This window comes from Cottoperca gobio, chromosome 2 (genome assembly GCF_900634415.1).
Source record: "Cottoperca gobio chromosome 2, fCotGob3.1, whole genome shotgun sequence".
NCBI lineage: Eukaryota > Metazoa > Chordata > Actinopteri > Perciformes > Bovichtidae > Cottoperca > Cottoperca gobio.
In genome coordinates, this window is record NC_041356.1 from 3,154,306 (window position 1) to 3,175,398 (window position 21,093).

Consider the following 21,093-nt stretch of genomic DNA (forward strand, 5'->3'; position numbering starts at 1 on the left):
ACAATCACACTTAAAATACAACAACATAGTACTTCTGACCTGAGGTCGAGTTGTTGTTCGTTGAGCTGTTGCGATCAAACAATGAGGAGGACGATGACGTCGGACCAGAGGCAGGACTTGGTGTGTGGTAGCGCTGAAGGATCGCTTCTACAGCTGTGGACCCTAAAAAACATATAGACCAATCAGATGCAAGGAGAAATATGTTGAATTAATAACCATGGCTGCAAACTCAAGTGGCCAGGAAAAGGTGAATAGTACCCCCCCCCCCCATACACTTAGTATCATTGTATCTTTAGTCATTTCAAGGCATCACCTTGGGCTATGTGAAAATAAGGAAGGTGTATTACACAATTGTCTGACATTTTATAAACTGTTGGAATAAAGGATTCTGGTCCTTAAGTCTACCCATGCTTTATATAGGTAATGGTGTCATTGATGTGTGTTTGTATACAGCACCAGTACCCGTCTTGAGAACTATCTGTTGCTCAGAGCGGTGCAGAGACATGTAGGGCCAGACTGTCAACAGACAGTTGTCAGCGGTAGCAAGCAACCGGACCTTAAACCTGGCGGCAGAGACCAAGAGGGAAGAAAAGTCATATTAGTAGATGGAACCAACGTAAATGTGGGGATTTAAAGGACTATGCAGTTGATTATCTCTATTTTTGTTATATTGGAATAGAAAAACAGAAGGCTGCAACAGTAAAATGGACAAATAAGAAAGAGATTGTAGCTTGTTTTAGGATGGGTTGTGAGCGGGATGAAGGACAAGAAAGAGAGATCTAAGGGGGTAGTGTCTAAGAATAAACCAGTTACTTGTTGTGGAGGTGGTCAGTGAAGGCGATGGCTGTGCGGAGGGACAGAGGGATGGCGGAGCAGAAGGACACACTGCAGATCAGAGAGCTCACATCGGGCTCCTGGTTCTGAATGTCTACTGGATGTCTCTGTGGTTGCAGATAAGAGTGACAGAGTGACACAGCTATAATGTCCACAAGCATGATAGTATTTCTGTTGAAGTGCCAGCCAGGAAAATCAGCTACACCTGTTACATTAATCCAGTTTTAGTTATCTGATCACAAGATGGTATTCGGACAGTGTGTGATAATACTGCAGAAGGAAATAGAGACAGAGTGGGAAGAAGCACAGATAAATATAGCCAGGGTAGATGCATTACACATCTTTTGAGGCTTGGACCTACAATAATACAGCCTTAAGAAAGACACTGTATTATGTTGTTATAGGCACTTTTGTGTTTTGTGGTATTTGATTTATTTGTAATCTCCTGACATGTGTTCATGTGCAATGGCAACTGTAATATTTTAGTAGGTTAATTCATTCATTAGACCGAGCCGACGGTACGCAGCAATGATATTTTCAGGTGAGCAAAAGTGGTATGATGAACGTGGAAGTGTAATGGTATTGGTAAAGCACATATGAGATTAATATCAGAGTTTGTCGTGTGGAACAGTATTATGGACATCAGTAATGTAACCACTTGTAGAATGCTAGAATATAAATGGTGTATTTGTGCAGAATATCGTCAGTCTGAGTGTGTTTTGTAACAAGAACAGGATCCATAATAGTGTAAACTGGTGTGAGTACAGGGCTGTACCTGATCCTGGGTCTGTGCAGGGATGTTGTTACCCTCTGGAAAGAAGACAGAAACAGGTTTTATCTTTGTCCCATCCTCCAGTTCCACCTCATCCACCTCAGCTGATACCGTGGTCCCACTGCAAAGGTGGACAGACAATGGATGTGTAGAAGAAGAACATCTCCAATAGAACAGCATTCAACTTTCTGCTCCCATGCAATATCATAAGCAACCTTCTCAATAATGCTTGTGGGTACATGCCTTTTTTTCTTTTATTGTTTCGTGTAGATATTTAAAAAGAAAAATGTTTCTCATTTCAGGCAAATGGATTTGGGTTGGCAAAATCCAACATGTGTGCAGACCTGCCAGTTAATGAGTCTTGGCTTGATTGATAAAAATCTCACTGAAAATGAATAATGAAGTCAGTTTATGTGTGTGGCGGCGTTTCCTCTGCATCCATTTAGCTCCAATGGCTCGACACAGCTGGTAAATTGCCACACACTAGAAAAAGTGTAAATACAATAAAAATCTATCAATCTTATTGCTCTGACTGACGAACACAACTGTGATCACAAAGCAGCTGTCCGTGTGTCATGATCCAAATAATCCAAAATGAAGCGTTCATAAAATGTAACGGTTACTGGAACAGATTTCTGTCCTGGGCTGAATAGAAAACACTGTCTGTGTGTGTATATACACCAACCTCGGATATCCTGAGGCCAGCAGGGTGAGTGTGGCAGTTGCATTGCTTTCCAGGGGTACTGGTGTCAGGAGGATTTGGGGGGGGCTGATGGTGATACAGGGAAGCTGGAGGGTAATAGTGACGGACAGCTCTTTGTATGGTTGATGTCCCTTCTCTCCTCCCATCCCTTCCACTCCCTCCAATCCCAGGTAAAGAGGGAGGGACAGTTTGGTCACTCTGCCGGTCCCTAGGATGTGTACACACAGGTGAATTTATAGTCGCGCATCAAGCGCAGAGTGTAGGTTCGTCGCCCACATAACCTCACATTATAACATCTATTAAAACATCACTAACCGCGGGGCAGAGAGGGCTTGAGATGCTTGTGTTTTCTCCAACAAATTTCCAATGCTAATGGAGGTTGTTGATAGTGGAAACACCATTAATCAACTTGAAGAAACACACCTCGCAAACCTTCTTCTCACCCTGACCGGCTCTCTAGCAGTGGCTGAAAGAAGATAAACGAGGCCATTGCAGGGCAGTAGTCTCCTGATCAGTAATGAGAGCAGGTGAAACGGAGGTTACCTGGATGGAACTCCAGTTCTATAAGTACGACACCGGACAGTGGGCTTTCGTCTGAATTCAAATAAACAAAGTCTTGACTTTCAGAATATTGAACTATTATCGCTGAATTCAGATGATAAATGAAACTCTGAAGCGTGTAAAGGTACGATGACAAGCGACGGGGCAACTTAACAGCAGAGGCATTACAATCGCCGGTGTGTGTTGTGTGTGTTTCCTCGGGAAATACACACACACACACATCCCTCAACCACAACAAAATCAACCTCGTCCTCTTTGCTACTACCTTAGAAATGAGTTGCCCCAAATAACATGGCCGATTGATTCCCATTAACAATTAGCAAGACTGATGAACATTATAGCTGTGTCTAAATGTAGGGGCTGGATTGAGACACAGTTTATGAGTGGGACAGGCTGATGAGCTAATAAGGATTAGCTTTGAAGGGGTGGATTGATATACATTGTGATGGTGTGATCTGAGAAAGATGATATTTACAATGACATGACTGTGTCTGTGTGAAAGAGAGAGGGAAGGCCGTGAGAGAGCCATCATAATGTGTTGTGTGAGTGTGTTTCCGATCATTTCTCACCTGTTGTGAAAGCCTCGGGGCTGAGGCTGACTGTCAAGCAGATGGACTGGTCAGGCCCCAGACTGCCGGATGATGGAGACACCAAACATAGCCCCCCCTCTCTTCTGTGCTCTGTCGGCACTCTGCAGTCAAACCACCAGTATACACGTGTCCCGACACACCTAAGCCAAAACCCACTATCTTCACACACGGCTTTCAGCTCCACTGTCTGTGGAGGGAGAGAGGAGTGAGAGACAGACATGAGAAAAAAGGGAAACAAGAGAGAATTACATTTGTGAGAAAGTGCTATCAGATATTCAGTAGGACGGAACATACTGCAAGATGACAGGCAGACGGAAAAAATGAGGAGATCCAGCAAAAAAGCTTGAAAAAGGGAAGAATGGAGGGGAAATGTTGGAATGGAGGGAGGCAAGGAAATGATACGCTGCAGACAGATCCTTGTTGATACCTTAGTGTGAGCTTCAGACTGTGGTGCCAGAGGTTTCAAGTGGAACTCTAGGCTAGAGGGGGACATTTCCAGTGGTGCGCACAGCACTAGAACATTTTAAACAGAAAGGGGAAGAAGAACATTACATTTAGCTACGTGAACTTAGTGCTATGTGTGACATTTGTTCTGTACACATACAATGGAACAGTCTTTCCTTTCGGCAGAAGAAACATAGGGAATAGTATTTAAAATATACACACAACTCTAACTCCCCATCAATGACCCCACCTGTGGCCTGTACGCGCCGTGACCATTGTGTCACGGTGACGGGCTGGGGAAGAGGTTTGACGGCATTCTTCCTGCTGACAGCTGACAGCGAGGAGGTGGAAGAGGAGGACGGAGGGGGGAGGGGAGACAGAGACGCAGTGGGCCATCTCACTCCGTTGACCATCAATGGCAGGTCAAAGTCATAACTGGCTGCCTGCAGGAAGACATTTACATCCACGGTCGATGTCTACTTCTTTAATATTTCAGTTTTGCAAACACTTTTTTAAAGCTGTAATTGTCTGTTCGCTAAGCACATTACGCCAACTTGAATCAAGAGCTCTGCACAGCACGCAAAAAAGGAAATCCATGTGTATTAGCAGCATCTACAGCTGCAGTAAACAACACAGACTAATAAACACATATTTCCCAGGGCTTATTATGGCTGAATATAAATGGAAAAGTCATTATGCCGTCTCTGTCAACACTTTTAAGGTGTGTTATAATCTTATAAAGATTGAATTAAAGTTTACTCCATCATCTCTGCCACCTGCTACTGTTTCATCATCAGCTGCTAGAACTTCAAGGTCATACTTGCCACTTCATGTGCCACCTGCGCTGCATTTAGCCGTGTTGGTTTGTTACCCAGAGTATAAACTCTTCATGAAGTCACGATGCAACACTCAAGTACAGTAGGTGGCGGTATGCACCTTTAACGTTGACTTCTAGCGATTAACACACATTTTTGTATGTAAATGTTAACTTTCCAAAATCCAATAAGGAATAAATAATAGTTGATGATATTCTCCTTAGCCTTAGAAGTAAGTCTTAGTTACTGCTGTAGGTGGTATGCTAGTTACTGAGACGTTTGCAGATAGAAACACTATCTCTTCCTTACACTTTAGCTATTGGCTAGCAGAAGCTATGATGGGACAGTCTCTGTTCAGGAGGGGTTTAGAGAACAGTCAAACTCTTCATGATACTGTATCTACTGCAAGATGTTTGGTCAAAATGTAACCTGAGTGGGGAAGAAGACAAGAAAACAGTCCACTGTCTGGTTGGCCTGGACCTCCACGACACTCAGCCCTGGCTCCTTCTCTTCTCGTAGAAATGCACAAACACAATCACAAAAACATAAAAGCACGCACACAGACCAAAACCCAAGACAACGTGCCTTGTATTTAAATTGCTTATTATTCTTTTCTTCTTAGGACATATTACCCGCCCATCACCACACCATACATCAACTGTGTGACGTGCTGCGTTGTGTGTGTAAACACGTACTTGCTGAGGGCTGGGGAAGGTGCAGAGAGAAGTCTGTGTATTCCGACAGGTCAAAGGTAACCCGGGCTGGGGCCGACGATTGGTTTGTCAGAGAGAACGGTATCGCTCGCTGACAACCAGCATGAACCCCGTAAAACTGGAAATGGGGCTGAAACGAGGGAAGGAGAAACGAGCACAAGCAGATAAACAGTCATGGTGGATCTCTCAAAACATGGGGAAAAGTTGCACGTATTATAAGGCCTGAAGACTAAATTGAGAGAGGGGGGAATTGGTAACTTTTATTGTGAGAGAGAAAACTTTGCAAAAGCACTATTGAAGTTTCAGAGAGAAACTAAAGAATCATGACCCTGAAGACAAAGTCTGGTATCTTTTCTTCCTCCTCACAACATCACTTTCCTCTATTCCTTAACGTTCCACATCTATGAGCCAAGATATTATTAGTGAGCGTTTTAAAAATAAAACCCGACAGCAAGAAACAAGATGCATTATGCTTCTACATTGATAACATATTATAATGACATAATATGAATAATAACACGACTGGAAGCGAACATTTTCATAATAATAATTGTTATGCATCAGAAATAAACCTGAGTTCAGTTCAAATGTTCCTCTATATTATCTATATTGTTCTCTCTATTATGTTATCATCTCATCTTGCATTTATGTCAGTCAATTGATAAAAAATATTTATGCTTGTGCCGTTTTGTGTGAGTGGTGTGACGTACGAACAGAAAGAGCAAAATGACCGAATGAAAAGGCCTGAAAAATATTCATCCAGTCACATAAATCATGACAAAAGGACTTTACACAAAAGATGCATAATAAGGTCAACCTGAAACAACATGGATTCAAAACGCAGCATATTAATGAATATTTCTAATTTTCTATAACAGTTTAACTTGTGTATTTACAGCTAAATTCATATCTTCAAGGCCACAAAGACACACAGCGTGGTGCAAAGTGCACAAAACTAGGATTCCTGAGCTACAAAATGAATGTTAGGGGAAGATGTTTTGAGGCACAGTATTTGTTAGGATTTCCACGTCCTTCATAGTGTATATCAAGGAAACAGACTTGGATCGCGGACATACAGCTCAGGGTTTATACGACAGTATTATAGGGAAAACAAATGCTTATCTAAAGTTTAATTGTGGCCTTACTCCTTGATGGATTGTTGTTTTTTCAGATTTTGACAGGTGTCTCCTTCCAAACCAACCGACATTGTTGATACTCGTGACCTTTTGGTAACGGTGACAATTTCTCTAATTAAAAATGTGTTTGGAGGAATAAAAGAGTCTATGCCAGCCTGACACAGAGCATCTTTGTGTTTCACATCTCAGTCTTGAACAGTAACCTGACCGTGGAAAATAAAAACAAGTTGGCGAGGGGTTGTTAGAGCAGCCGGGAAAATTGTAGGTCACCAAGAAAATAATGAGAGACTCTGTTTAATACTGCTGCTGTTGTTGTTTACACTGAATATTTTCCCTGACTCTGATTGAGTTAATACCTTCTGGATGACGCTGCAGAACACATCTGGTAAATTAAAATAACTGCCTTCATGCCATAAAGAACTGGACGACATCAAAGGTGCTCTAACTTAACACCAAACAAAGCAGAGCTTATACTTATGCGTGCAAGTATCAAATCTGCTTTCTTCCACCTGAAGAGCCTCTCCAGACTCCAGCCATTACTCCGAAGCAGAGACCCTCATCCATACACTTGTAACGTCTTGTTCGGATTCAATTCTGACAGGGGTTGCCCAATAAAGCCATGGACATAATTCAATATGCTGCTGAACTCAGCTAAACAAATTCAATTTGCAATGCTGTTTTCATTTCTGTTTTAAAATCTGATCCTTTTTTTCTCGTTTTCTTTATGTAAAGTATCCTTTAGTGTCCTTTGTGAAAGGGGCTTCTAATTTATTTTCTATTATGAATATTAATATCATCATCAGCTATAACGGAATACTTTTTGTGTGCAATATGATAAACAAACCCTTTGATATATTGATTGTGCTTACGGCATGGTGAAAAATATAGGTTCATTTATTACAAATATAAAAAGGTGAATATAAAACTACAATACAATTCAATCCTCGAAGATGAAAACATAATAAAGCTTAAAGCTTGTTTCTATTGTGGTCCTCGTGAGATGACAGATCTTCAAGTCTCACACACACACACACACACACACACACGCACACACACACGCACACACACACACACACACAAACAAACTTACCACACTGATGTCTACATTAGGAGTCTCCACTGATCCACCCACTCTGAGCTCAATGGACTTCATGTTCCTCAGCGCTATCTGTAATACACACGCTTAGTAGTGTACATCAATTCTTATCTTCATTGCTCACACACACTCACACACACACACACGCTTAGTAGTGTACATCAATTCTTCTCTTGATTGCCCACACACACACACGCTTAGTAGTGTACATCAATTCTTCTCTTGATTGCTCACACACACACACACACACACACACACACACACACACACACAATCATAGTATGAAATGAACCCTCTCTCCTCTTCTTTCTCTCTCTCTCTCTCTCTCTCTCTCTCACCTCCACTCTGGTGTCAAACTTGATGACACTGTCTGGGTTGAAGTGGATCTTGAGCACAGCCTGGCCCCCGCTTGGCACCACACCCTCAGATGGACTCACCTCCAAGCCTGGCAGAAGGCACACATCTAGCACCTGCCACCAACAAACAGAGACAGAGTGCAGAGACAGAGAGCAGAGAGCAGAGAGCAGAGAGCAGAGAGCAGAGACAGAGAGCAGAGAGACAGAGACAGAGACAGAGAGCAGAGACAGAGAGCAGAGACAGAGAGCAGAGAGCAGAGACAGAGAGCAGAGACAGAGAGCAGAGAGCAGAGACAGAGACAGAGAGCAGAGAGCAGAGTGCAGAGACAGAGAGCAGAGAGCAGAGACAGAGAGCAGAGACAGAGAGCAGAGAGCAGAGAGACAGAGACAGAGAGCAGAGACAGAGAGCAGAGAGACAGAGACAGAGAGCAGAGACAGAGAGCAGAGAGACAGAGACAGAGAGCAGAGACAGAGAGCAGAGACAGAGAGCAGAGATAGAGACAGAGAGCAGAGACAGAGAGCAGAGACAGAGACAGAGAGCAGAGACAGAGAGCAGAGAGCAGAGACAGAGAGCAGAGACAGAGAGCAGAGACAGAGAGCAGAGAGCAGAGAGCAGAGACAGGGAGCAGAGTGCAGAGACAGAGAGCAGAGAGCAGAGAGCAGAGACAGAGAGCAGAGAGACAGAGACAGAGACAGAGAGCAGAGACAGAGAGCAGAGACAGAGAGCAGAGAGCAGAGACAGAGAGCAGAGACAGAGAGCAGAGAGCAGAGACAGAGAGCAGAGAGCAGAGAGCAGAGACAGAGAGCAGAGACAGAGAGCAGAGAGCAGAGAGACAGAGACAGAGAGCAGAGACAGAGAGCAGAGAGACAGAGACAGAGAGCAGAGACAGAGAGCAGAGACAGAGAGCAGAGACAGAGACAGAGAGCAGAGACAGAGAGCAGAGACAGAGAGCAGAGACAGAGACAGAGAGCAGAGACAGAGAGCAGAGAGCAGAGACAGAGAGCAGAGAGCAGAGACAGGGAGCAGAGAGCAGAGACAGAGAGCAGAGAGCAGAGAAAGAGAGCAGAGACAGAGAGCAGAGACAGAGAGCAGAGAGCAGAGACAGAGAGCAGAGACAGAGAGCAGAGACAGAGAGCAGAGAGACAGAGACAGAGAGCAGAGACAGATAGCAGAGACAGAGAGCAGAGACAGAGAGCAGAGACAGAAAGCAGAGAGCAGAGACAGAGAGCAGAGACAGAGAGCAGAGACAGAGAGCAGAGAATAGAGAGCAGAGACAGAGAGCAGAGACAGAGACAGAGAGCAGAGACAGAGAGCAGAGAATAGAGAGCAGAGAATAGCGAGCAGAGACAGAGAGCAGAGAATAGAGAGCAGAGACAGAGAGCAGAGAATAGAGAGCAGAGACAGAGAGCAGAGACAGAGAGCAGAGACAGAGAGCAGAGACAGAGAGCAGAGAATAGAGAGCAGAGACAGAGAGCAGAGACAGAGAGCAGAGACAGAGAGCAGAGAATAGAGAGCAGAGACAGAGAGCAGAGACAGAGCGGCTATATTTCTTGTTCAGTAAGTATCTGTGCAAAAACAAGTATCTGTGTGTGTGTGTGTGTGTGTGTGTGTGTGTGTTTGTGGGCACCTGGTAGTAGGCATGGTTTTTTCCATTGTTGTGTAAGACTGCCGTTCTGATAGAAGGCATGTTGAGAGGCACAGATCCAAATATGACCTGTTTCTCTGCCAGCTGGACACTGGTGGACCCGACCTGAGAGAAGGACAGAGAGGAGATGATCTCAGTGTTTGTGTCATTCCATAGAGTTGAATTATACACTCGCAGTTTACTCTCCCTAACCCTACATTGTCTAATTTTACTCTATTGTCTAAGTCACTAAGACAGCCCCCAGAGCACATGTATATGGAGAGAGCCATAGTTATAATGATGATACAGTGGGAGTTTTTCCATTGAAACAAAGCATGAAAGTCACAAGCCTGACTTTAAACCATGGACTAAGAGACTAAAAGAGTTTTTTGAACCAGGCTGTAAACATTTTATTTCTGCTGTAAGGTTGGGCATGTTAACATGGGGGTCTTTGGGGATCGACTCTCTTTGGAGCCTCAAGTGCCCATTCGATCGAACTGCAGTTTATGGCACTTGAGCAAAGGCTTCACTGCTCAGCCCCAGAGGTTGCCGCTTGCTTAAAACACAACCCGTCTTGTTGCTGAATTGTGTTCTGGTCTACTGAGGCTGCTGTTCCAGGAAAAATCAATATCTGCCTCTTTGATGGATTTGTATGATTGGGGAAAATAAATAAATAAAAGAGTCAGCAATGAAGCTGTCAATCATTTATTTCATTTCATTCATCACCAAAAAAATTATATTGTTGAATATCCTTTTACTATTAGGTTTAATAAAAGCTGTCTTGAGCCATCTCCAGGTGACATCATTTTTCTGATACCTGAATACTGCTTCCCACTATTGAAATTAATTGCAGCCTCCATGAATCCAAAGTGACCACAGCCATTCTTCTCCATGAAGGAAATACTATGAAGTTATTACAGCAGATGGTTTGAGTGTACATTTTGATACACAAATGTTAAGATTTTGGACTCTAGCTAAGCAGGAGCAGTTCAGTAACACATCAACTAACGTTAGTTAGAAAATGTTATCAACTTTAATTGACTGAATGTATTGAAAAATGTATCTTATTAACATGAATACTGTGATATGTTTGAACTCTCCTGTAATGGGAGCAGCGTTGCACTCAGTGGAAGCAGTGATGCTGTGGACTGAAGGATGCTGCAGGTCAGGAGTAAGTTTGGTGTTTTAGATATGAAGGACATCACAGAGATGCTGTCGCTCATTTTGGTTCTCAATCTGCTTTTGTTCAGAGTTAACAGAAAATGTTTGCTCACATATTTGAGTGGGGAAGTGCGCAACATTGAAGTTTCATTGAAGTCTCAGAGAGACGGAGCTTCACACAGAATGCTTTCATGTGCGCAGTCGGCTCTTGTTCAGTGTTGAGACGACCAGTAAGATTAACTAATAATGCCAGGTCTGCCAAACATGGAGGGTCTCTCAGCTCATGAAGAGGTCGCTCCTTCTCTTTCAAAAACAGATCGATTTCTGATCACAGGGAATAAAACCGCTGCAGCACGGAGCCATGACTCAGCCAGCGCACATCAGAACTGTGGAACACGTCCCCGTATTCAGCATCGACATCAGACAGGAAAGCTTGAAATCCTCTGTGGTAAAGTCCTCGTGCTCGATTTATGTTGTTTCCTTGAGACTCCTAAGACCAAGCAGCTCTTCCGTAACACAAAAGTTATCGTCAACTCCCCTCAAAAAACATGAACAGCTGTGCGGTGTCTGTTGCATCTGTGCTCTCATCACATGCAATCAGTAAACATCTAAAGCACAAGCTTTATCTGACACTTGATGTTTTAAGTTAGCTGACAAGTCAAAACTGTGTTTCTGTGTTAGAACTAAGACGTACAAAACACTCAAGTGCAAGTTTCTATCTGGGCCATATTCCATTAGACTTTTAGAATTTGCTGCGGGCCAATTAAAAATGGATGTAAGTTTGGACACCCCTGGTATAGAGACTATAAATCAATGATTTGCAACGGTTGGGCTGCAGCCTAATAATGGTCTCAGCAGTGTTGGCTACTGGCCGGCAAATAGGTAATGTGACAAGAACTCATCGAGATCACCTGCGCCCCACCCCCGCAGTCCCCCTACTGGCTGAATCAAACAATTATTTAGGAATGCGCGGGTACTTAAATTAGCTTTCTCTATCTACTGTGAAAACCTTACATTTCTATCAGCCATGAAAACTAAAGTAGGGAATAGTGAAGAAACAGAAGAAAAGACAATCCCCCGTCTGTTGTTGCCACTACTATTAATGAATAACTTATATATTTACTGACATTACTGCCATACTTTTTGACACGGCATTTATGTATTTGACTTGTAAGAATTTAGAATAAAGGCAGATATAGTGACAGTAGTTGCTGAAAACATAGCTGGCAAAAAAAGGTTATGGTATGGCCCAAATAACAACCACCCCGAACACCTATCCCCAACTGGTCAAAGCACAAGTAGTAAATACGAGTAGTTCATACAAAGCAATCTTCTCTATTCTAGGGACCAGACCTTAGCAACACAGTGCAGGCGTTGTGTGTTGCCCTCATGGACACAGAGGTCAAAGTCTCCTTCTGGAGGGGATGAGAAGGAGGAATGCCACACGACCTCACAGTCCAACTCCCTGTATGACTCCACTGTACCTGGGGGGGAGAGTTGCTTTATTTGCCCTATTAAAAAGATGTATTACCAATAAAGCTCCTTATAGACAAACACTACAAGGAGAGAGAAGATGCAAAAAAGAGACATTCTTGATATTGAGGCTTTGCTAACACCCTGACTTAGCCTGTAGCTGGTCGAATGGAGAACAGGATGCCACATTCTGTGACTACTGGTTTCCATGTGAATTCTGCTGCGTGGTTACGCTGGTTTCGGAGAGTAACTGAGCTCCTGTATCCTGATCGGGCAAGCAGAGTGTGGGTGGGGCAGAGCACCAGCAGAGTAGTGGACAGCTCCAGAGCCAAGGGGACGACCCGGGCCTGGACCAGCATCTGCCCAGGGTGTTGCTGGTTCACAGAGTAGGATACAGGTCTGGAAGAAAGAAGTATGTTTATTTTTGCACTTGAACTGCAATCATTGATTTACATGGAATAAAAGTGTGCTGAGCTGCTTCCTCCACCAACCTGTAAAAGTCACCCAGCTTGTTGCTTTGAAATGTCAGTGGTAGGGTGTTGAAGGAGTGGGGAGGCAGGACGTGTGAGAGGGGTGAGGAGCCCTGCAGCTCAGGGCAGTCCACCTCCAGCTGTACCCAGACGAACACGGGCAGATGATTGATCAGCTCCAGCTTCTGGACACACACTGACTGCACACACACCTCCCCAAAGTCCACCAAGAGTGGACCTAATGAGAAAATAGGGAGGTTAATTTACTTTTTTTGTTGTTGTTGACTATCAAGAACAACACACAAAACAAAATTCTACTTATTAAACAGATGGCACACATGCTATTATAAGAAACAGTAACTGAATTGAGTATCTAACCTATGACTACTTGGTAGAGCTCCTGAGCTGTCAGAGTCCTGTTGCAGTCTGCCACCTCCTGGCTGGTTGAGGGAACTGCACTCATTCCCTAGAGAGAATTAAGAAGATTGAGAAACAGCTTTAAAAAAAGGTTTCCCCCTGAATTTTGCTTTGAAATTCAACTCTGTAAGTGTTAACTGATCAGTTACCATTATGTTGAGCACCTTTGATCTGACCTGACTGTGAACCTGCCGGGTGATAGATGGCATGTCTTGATGGCAGCTAAGTTTAGCTGCTGGGGAAGTATAGCTGTAGTTTGGCTTAGTCTCTGAGATCTTACTGCTCTCCAGATCGCTGATGCAGAGTCTGGGTGGAACAAGCCCTTGAGAAGGAACAATCCCGATGTCCACATCATCCTCCACTTCTTCCTGCTGTCTAACAACCAAAAACAAAAATGTCCAACTTCACTATTTACTGTCCAACTGTTTGACAAAAAAGCTTGAGATGGGTCAGGAATGAGAAAACTCATAAGGGGGCGTCATGGTAACTCACCTGGTAGCCACATGTACTAAAGCTGAGTCCTTACTGCAGCGGCCCAGGTTCGAATTGTAAACCTTTCTCTCCCCCTTTCCTGTCTATGTTCAGCTATACCAATAAAGTCCAAAAATAAATCCTAAAAAAGGAAAACTTAAGAGTAAGCCTACCTCTCTTTGATCTTCTGCAGGCGTGTATGTCTGAGCTGTTTGATGAAGTCTGTGTAAATGTGTTGATGCCGCTGTCTCTGCTCCTCCTCGGCCTCTGTGAAAGCATAGTTGGTGTCCACATAGCGATAGCGGTGTACACCAGTGAAGATGGTCCTGAACATGATAAGACAGGGATTCTTTAGTAACTGGAATATTTAGACTGGGATCATTTTAACAACAACTGTAATTGTTTTTAACAATAAAAACAAATTTGGATTTGTTGTCTTTGTTTGTTTCAAACACATTTTATTTCACGAATTTGCTGTGAAACGGTGCATCTTTAACCTCTACCTGTACTGTCTGTGTGCAGAGGCAGGCCTGATGCTCATGGCTCGGTCATTAGGAAAAGCCAGGAACTCCTCGCTCTCTGTGTTCTGACTCCTCTGCCTGCGATGTTCATGGAGACGTGTTTTGTCGGCGCTGAGGACAGCAGCATGCACCATCCCACGACAGCGAGCCAGTTCACTGGAGCGAACATGAGGCAGTGATCCGGTTGGATTGGTCACGGCTGGAGTGATGCCTGTGAAGCAGGACAGGTACGTGTATCAAAATCATCTGAAGTCTGATGATGTAAAGAAGTATTTTTCTTATTGTCAACAAATCCCATGAGAAGAACAAAACCGACATTAAATGTATAATACCAACAAGTAGTGTGTGCGTAACTAAAGCCTGAAACATCTTATTCCTCTGTTGTATAGACCCGTCCAAAAAACAGACTGTTGCACTGGGTTCCTTCACTACCATGAACACCCATATACACTGTCCTGCTACCACAATTACTCAATAGAGTATTGAGAGACATACTCATTGTTGGTTTTGGTCTCTCCATGGGATTAATCCCTCAATATTCACCAGGATTTAGTTTAGGCACAGGGTGCGTGGTCTCATTGCGGCAGACAGCAGACAGTTGTAGAGTAATGGTGTGGAAGCTGTGATGTTCACGTCCAGTAACATATTCAGCAGTGTTGCCATCCCTCTGAACAGCATGACCCAAGACATCTATCTTTTGACACACCTGAAAGGTCCCTTGCTGCCGTGCCGTGAAAGACAAAACTACATCCTGAGGAATGCAACAGAGAAAGAAGTTCCCACATTGGCTGATCTACTTGGTATAATACATAAATAACAGAATCAAATCACCATCCTTACCTGGCATTGCCCAGGGGCAATTGTGCCAGTGGAGGGCTTGGTGGTGAAATGTGCTAACTTGCGAAAGCAGAAGTTGACCGGAAGTTGAGGGCAGAGATTCTGCAGCACACACAGCAGGTCCACACGTTGCCCTGGCACACAAGTGAGGAAATCATATCTTTGGGAGGGAGTAGACACCAGACACACAGGCATTCCAGAGCCAGTCACTGCCAGCTCCACACTGCTTTTACCTAAAGAGACAAAGAAAAAGATTGTTAGAGTCAAAATATCAGTGATCTGATCTGAGCACTTGTAGGATTGGATTATAGTATGCAACGTTACATGAGTGTGTGTATGTGTTGTGAGTACCATTATGGTGAGTGAAGCCATATCTGCTTCCCACTGATTCAAACAGCAGGAAGAGACAATAGTCTAGTCGGCTGGCTGAGTAATCACGCTTGTTTCCTTACCCGTACTGGAAGGACAGAGTTACATTTCAAAGGGCGGCCAGTCTAAATCTTCTTCATCTCTTCCTCGTTAGTATAGTGGTCAGTATCCCCGCCTGTCACGCGGGAGACCGGGGTTCAATTCCCCGACGGGGAGATATGCTTTTTTCTTTTTGCCTCCTTAATAGTAATATGTAATGTGTAACAGTAGTCCTTAATAGACATTTATCTTTCTATTGCTTCTATAAGACATTATAGTATAGTTATTTTACAGACATTAACATTTCTGTTAATGTTTAGGCTATTAGATATGTTATACTCTTTGGCCTTAACTTTGGATAAGTATTTCCGGTTTTCAGGCACATTCAGAGACAATTTACCTCTTGCAGATGGGACTGAAGCACACTGCCACAGAGGTTTTTTCATACGGTCCAAGTCGACCCTGTTTGGGAACACACAACAAGACCTGAGAGACGTCTTGGGCGGCTGGGCTGCTCTTCTGCATTCTTTCCAACAGGGCGGCTGGGCTGCACTTCTGCATTCTTTCCAGCAGGGAGGCATCTGTGCTCTTCTGGAGGTTTGTTCCCTACACAGCCATCACAGTCAAAGCTTGATTTACTTTCAGTTCAGTACAACTAAACCCATCTTCCAACCAAATCTAAACATTTCCTTGCTTAAACACAACATGCCTATCTGCATAGCAGATGCAGATGTACAGATTGGAAGCTGAGGGCATCACTCACCACCTCAGTTCCAGCAGCAGTATCCTGTAGAAGGCAGACCCAGTCACATGCCTCGGGTCCACTGTTTCTCAGAACCACATTCTCCACGCGGGACATCCCGAAGTATACCGGTCCAAACCACAGACAAGACAATGGAGCCCCCTGGAAAACCGCACAGAGTGATGTTTTGTTCAGCTATAGAAATAAGCACAAACGTCTTTACACAGACACCAGTTAGAGGGGGGAAAGCAATAAAGATGAACGTCAATTTCCAGGAGAAATGGAGCATCACCAATGACTACTATATGAATTCCACTAGGAACACTGAATTACCTGCAGGTCAAAAACCTCAAGGCGCTGTTCCACCACCTCAGCCCTTATACTGAGAACTACAGCAGAGCGATTCTGGAGTTTCAACCTGGGACAAAAGGAGTGAAAGAAACACTACTACACTACTATTTTATAAAAAATATGTGACTGAGCATTTAGTTTTCCAAATCATTTAATATATTCTATCTGTGTTTGCAATTATCTTGGTCAGGTGTTGTAAATGATTTCTTACAGAGCTTTCTCATCAATTTGCCTGGGTCTGTCTGTGCGCAGTTCCACTTTCAGCCACTGGGTGGCGCCAGCTGCTATGACTCCACTGCAGGGTGAGAGTCTGACAGAGGAGTCTCCATTGTACTGCACCTGGAACACACCTTCAATGCACACACATGCACATACAGATGAATATTCTCATGGAGTCAATTTGGCAAATACTCTCTACTGCCTTATAAGATCCTAGTTAAGGTTTAAAACAGAGGTATATTTAGTACTACGGTATTTAGTACAAAAAACACTCACTGCAATTAAGAAAATTAATAGGATATCTTTTTTAAGTACAGATTCTATGACTTTCAAGCCCTTTTAATACCCCTAAAAGAAGAAAACAATACCATTAATGTGGCAAAAATGTACCAATTGTGATAAACGCCGATGCTTATGTTTTTTGTTGTTGATGATATTGTTATTTAACAAAAGAAAATGTGATTCTTATCCCCTTCTGTGCCAGGGTTAGGGTTTTGTGAGCTATTATGTATGTATGTATGTATGTATGTATGTATGTATGTATGTATGTATGTATTGAAAAAGTTAATAAAAACATTACAAAAACAAGAAAAACTGTTTTTTAAGCCATTCAGCCCTTCATTACACTATGCTTTGAATGAGCTCAAAGTTCAATCATTACAATTCTATGAAACAAACCTTTAATATAACCTTTTTCACATGAAAGATGGTTTAAAAAATGTATTTCAATTATTATTATTATTCTGTCTACAAAGAAAAACATGTTACGTGTTATAAACTGTTTATCATCTGATTGTTCTGACATTTCCCATTCTTGGAATGGAGGATTTTGAATTCTCTTTTGTACACAGCACACACAATGAATGTAGACTTTCCATTTAATCCAGCAGTAGTGTCAGTCTATTAAAGTATTAAAAGCAGTCTATTATATAGTATTAAGAGCAGTCTATTATATAGTATTAGGAGCAGTCTATTATATAGTATTAAAAGCAGTCTATTATATAGTATTAGGAGCAGTCTATTATATAGTATTAAGAGCAGTCTATATATAGTATTAAGAGCAGTTCTATTATATAGTATTAGGAGCAGTCTATTATATAGTATTAAGAGCAGTCTATTATATAGTATTAAAAGCAGTCTATTATATAGTATTAGGAGCAGTCTATTATATAGTATTAAGAGCAGTCTATTATATAGTATTAAGAGCAGTCTATTATATAGTATTAGAGCAGTCTATTATATAGTATTAAGAGCAGTCTATTATATAGTATTAAGAGCAGTCTATTATATAGTATTAAGAGCAGTCTATATATAGTATTAAGAGCAGTCTATTATAGTATTAGGAGCAGTCTATTATATAGTATTAAGAGCAGTCTATTATATAGTATTAAGAGCAGTCTATTATATAGTATTAAGAGCAGTCTATTATAGTATTAGGAGCAGTCTATTATATAGTATTATGAGCAGTCTATTATATAGTATTAAGAGCAGTATTAAGAGCAGTCTATTATATAGTATTAGGAGCAGTCTATTATATAGTATTAGGAGCAGTCTATTATATAGTATTAAGAGCAGTCTATTAGGAGCAGTCTATTATATAGTATTAAGAGCAGTATTAAGAGCAGTCTATTATATAGTATTAGAGCAGTCTATTATATAGTATTAGGAGCAGTCTATTATATAGTATTAGGAGCAGTCTATTATATAGTATTAGAGCAGTCTATTATATAGTATTAGGAGCAGTGGGCAGCTATTATATAGTATTAAGAGCAGTCTATTATATAGTATTAGGAGCAGTCTATTATATAGTATTAAGAGCAGTATATTATATAGTATTAAGAGCAGTCTATTATATAGTATTAAGAGCAGTCTATTATATAGTATTAAGAGCAGTATATTATATAGTATTAAGAGCAGTCTATTATATAGTATTAAGAGCAGTCTATTATATAGTATTAAGAGCAGTCTATTATATAGTATTAAGAGCAGTCTATTATATAGTATTAGGAGCAGTCTATTATATAGTATTAAGAGCAGTATATTATATAGTATTAAGAGCAGTCTATTATATAGTATTAGGAGCAGTCTATTATATAGTATTAAGAGCAGTCTATTATATAGTATTAGGAGCAGTCTATTATATAGTATTAAGAGCAGTCTATTATATAGTATTAGAGCAGTCTATTATATAGTATTAAGAGCAGTCTATTATATAGTATTAAGAGCAGTCTATTATATAGTATTAAGAGCAGTCTATTATATAGTATTAAGAGCAGTCTATTATATAGTATTAAGAGCAGTCTATTATATAGTATTAAGAGCAGTCTATTATATAGTATTAAGAGCAGTCTATTATATAGTATTAGGAGCAGTCTATTATATAGTATTAAGAGCAGTCTATTATATAGTATTAAGAGCAGTCTATTATATAGTATTAGAGCAGTCTATTATAGTATTAGGAGCAGTCTATTATATAGTATTAAGAGCAGTTATATAGTATTAAGAGCAGTCTATTATATAGTATTAAGAGCAGTCTATTATATAGTATTAAGAGCAGTCTATTATATAGTATTAAGAGCAGTCTATTATATAGTATTAAGAGCAGTCTATTATATAGTATTAAGAGCAGTCTATTATATAGTATTAAGAGCAGTCTATTATATAGTATTAGAGCAGTCTATTATATAGTATTAAGAGCAGTCTATTATATAGTATTAAGAGCAGTCTATTATATAGTATTAAGAGCAGTCTATTATATAGTATTAGAGCAGTCTATTATATAGTATTAGGAGCAGTCTATTATATAGTATTAAGAGCAGTCTATTATATAGTATTAAGAGCAGTCTATTATATAGTATTAGAGCAGTCTATTATATAGTATTAAGAGCAGTCTATTATATAGTATTAAGAGCAGTCTATAAGTAATTAGAGCAGTCTATATATAGTATTAGAGCAGTCTATTATATAGTATTAGAGCAGTCTATTATATAGTATTAGGAGCAGTCTATTATATAGTATTAGGAGCAGTCTATTATATAGTATTAAGAGCAGTCTATATATAGTATTAGGAGCAGGTCTATTATAAGTATTAGGAGCAGTCTATTATATAGTATTAAGAGCAGTCTATTATATAGTATTAGGAGCAGTCTATATATAGTATTAGGAGCAGTATATATAGTATAGAGCAGTCTATTATATAGTATTAGGAGCAGTCTATTATATAGTATTAAGAGCAGTCTATTATATAGTATTAGGAGCAGTCTATTATATAGTATTAAGAGCAGTCTATTATATAGTATTAAGAGCAGTCTATTATATAGTATTAAGAGCAGTCTATTATATAGTATTAAGAGCAGTCTATTATATAGTATTAGGAGCAGTCTATTATATAGTATTAGGAGCAGTCTATTATATAGTATTAAGAGCAGTCTATTATATAGTATTAGGAGCAGTCTATTATATAGTATTAGGAGCAGTCTATTATATAGTATTAAGAGCAGTCTATTATATAGTATTAGGAGCAGTCTATTATATAGTATTAAGAGCAGTCTATTATATAGTATTAAGAGCAGTCTATTATATAGTATTAGGAGCAGTCTATTATATAGTATTAGGAGCAGTCTATTATATAGTATTAGGAGCAGTCTATTATATAGTATTAGGAGCAGTCTATTATATAGTATTAAGAGCAGTCTATTATATAGTATTAGGAGCAGTCTATTATATAGTATTAGGAGCAGTCTATTATATAGTATTAAGAGCAGTCTATTATATAGTATTAAGAGCAGTCTATTATATAGTATTAAGAGCAGTCTATTATATAGTATTAAGAGCAGTCTATTATATAGTATTAAGAGCAGTCTATTATATAGTATTAAGAGCAGTCTATTATATAGTATTAAGAGCAGTCTATTATATAGTATTAAGAGCAGTCTATTATATAGTATTAGGAGCAGTCTATTATATAGTATTAAGAGCAGTCTATTATATAGTATTAAGAGCAGTCTATTATATAGTATTAAGAGCAGTCTATTATATAGTATTAGGAGCAGTCTATTATATAGTATTAAGAGCAGTCTATTATATAGTATTAAGAGCAGTATATTATATAGTATTAAGAGCAGTATATTATATAGTATTAAGAGCAGTATATTATATAGTATTAAGAGCAGTCTATTATATAGTATTAAGAGCAGTCTATTATATAGTATTAAGAGCAGTCTATTATATAGTATTAAGAGCAGTCTATTATATAGTATTAAGAGCAGTCTATTATATAGTATTAAGAGCAGTCTATTATATAGTATTAAGAGCAGTATATTATATAGTATTAAGAGCAGTATATTATATAGTATTAAGAGCAGTATATTATATAGTA

The 21,093-nt window shown here is 40.4% G+C and overlaps 1 protein-coding gene and 1 non-coding gene across 2 annotated transcripts in view; one reads left to right on the top strand and one right to left on the bottom strand.

Annotated features, from left to right (window-relative positions):
- Window positions 1–21,093, bottom strand: part of LOC115019744 (cilia- and flagella-associated protein 47-like) — a 48,806-nt gene that overhangs the window by 24,566 nt on the left and 3,147 nt on the right. Inside the window, 27 exon segments of the mRNA XM_029449305.1 lie at window positions 40–162; window positions 463–563; window positions 814–920; window positions 1,610–1,727; window positions 2,292–2,517; window positions 3,440–3,647; window positions 3,888–3,973; window positions 4,155–4,347; window positions 5,149–5,228; window positions 5,415–5,562; window positions 7,659–7,736; window positions 8,003–8,134; window positions 9,649–9,771; window positions 12,160–12,290; window positions 12,434–12,678; window positions 12,771–12,987; window positions 13,128–13,215; window positions 13,331–13,541; window positions 13,811–13,963; window positions 14,141–14,369; window positions 14,702–14,909; window positions 14,999–15,228; window positions 15,347–15,442; window positions 15,787–16,009; window positions 16,167–16,307; window positions 16,479–16,563; window positions 16,708–16,846. Coding sequence (XP_029305165.1) covers window positions 40–162; window positions 463–563; window positions 814–920; window positions 1,610–1,727; window positions 2,292–2,517; window positions 3,440–3,647; window positions 3,888–3,973; window positions 4,155–4,347; window positions 5,149–5,228; window positions 5,415–5,562; window positions 7,659–7,736; window positions 8,003–8,134; window positions 9,649–9,771; window positions 12,160–12,290; window positions 12,434–12,678; window positions 12,771–12,987; window positions 13,128–13,215; window positions 13,331–13,541; window positions 13,811–13,963; window positions 14,141–14,369; window positions 14,702–14,909; window positions 14,999–15,228; window positions 15,347–15,442; window positions 15,787–16,009; window positions 16,167–16,307; window positions 16,479–16,563; window positions 16,708–16,846 — 4,119 coding nt within the window.
- Window positions 15,509–15,580, top strand: trnad-guc (transfer RNA aspartic acid (anticodon GUC)). The gene has a single exon. It is a non-coding gene; the product is annotated as a tRNA-Asp (tRNA).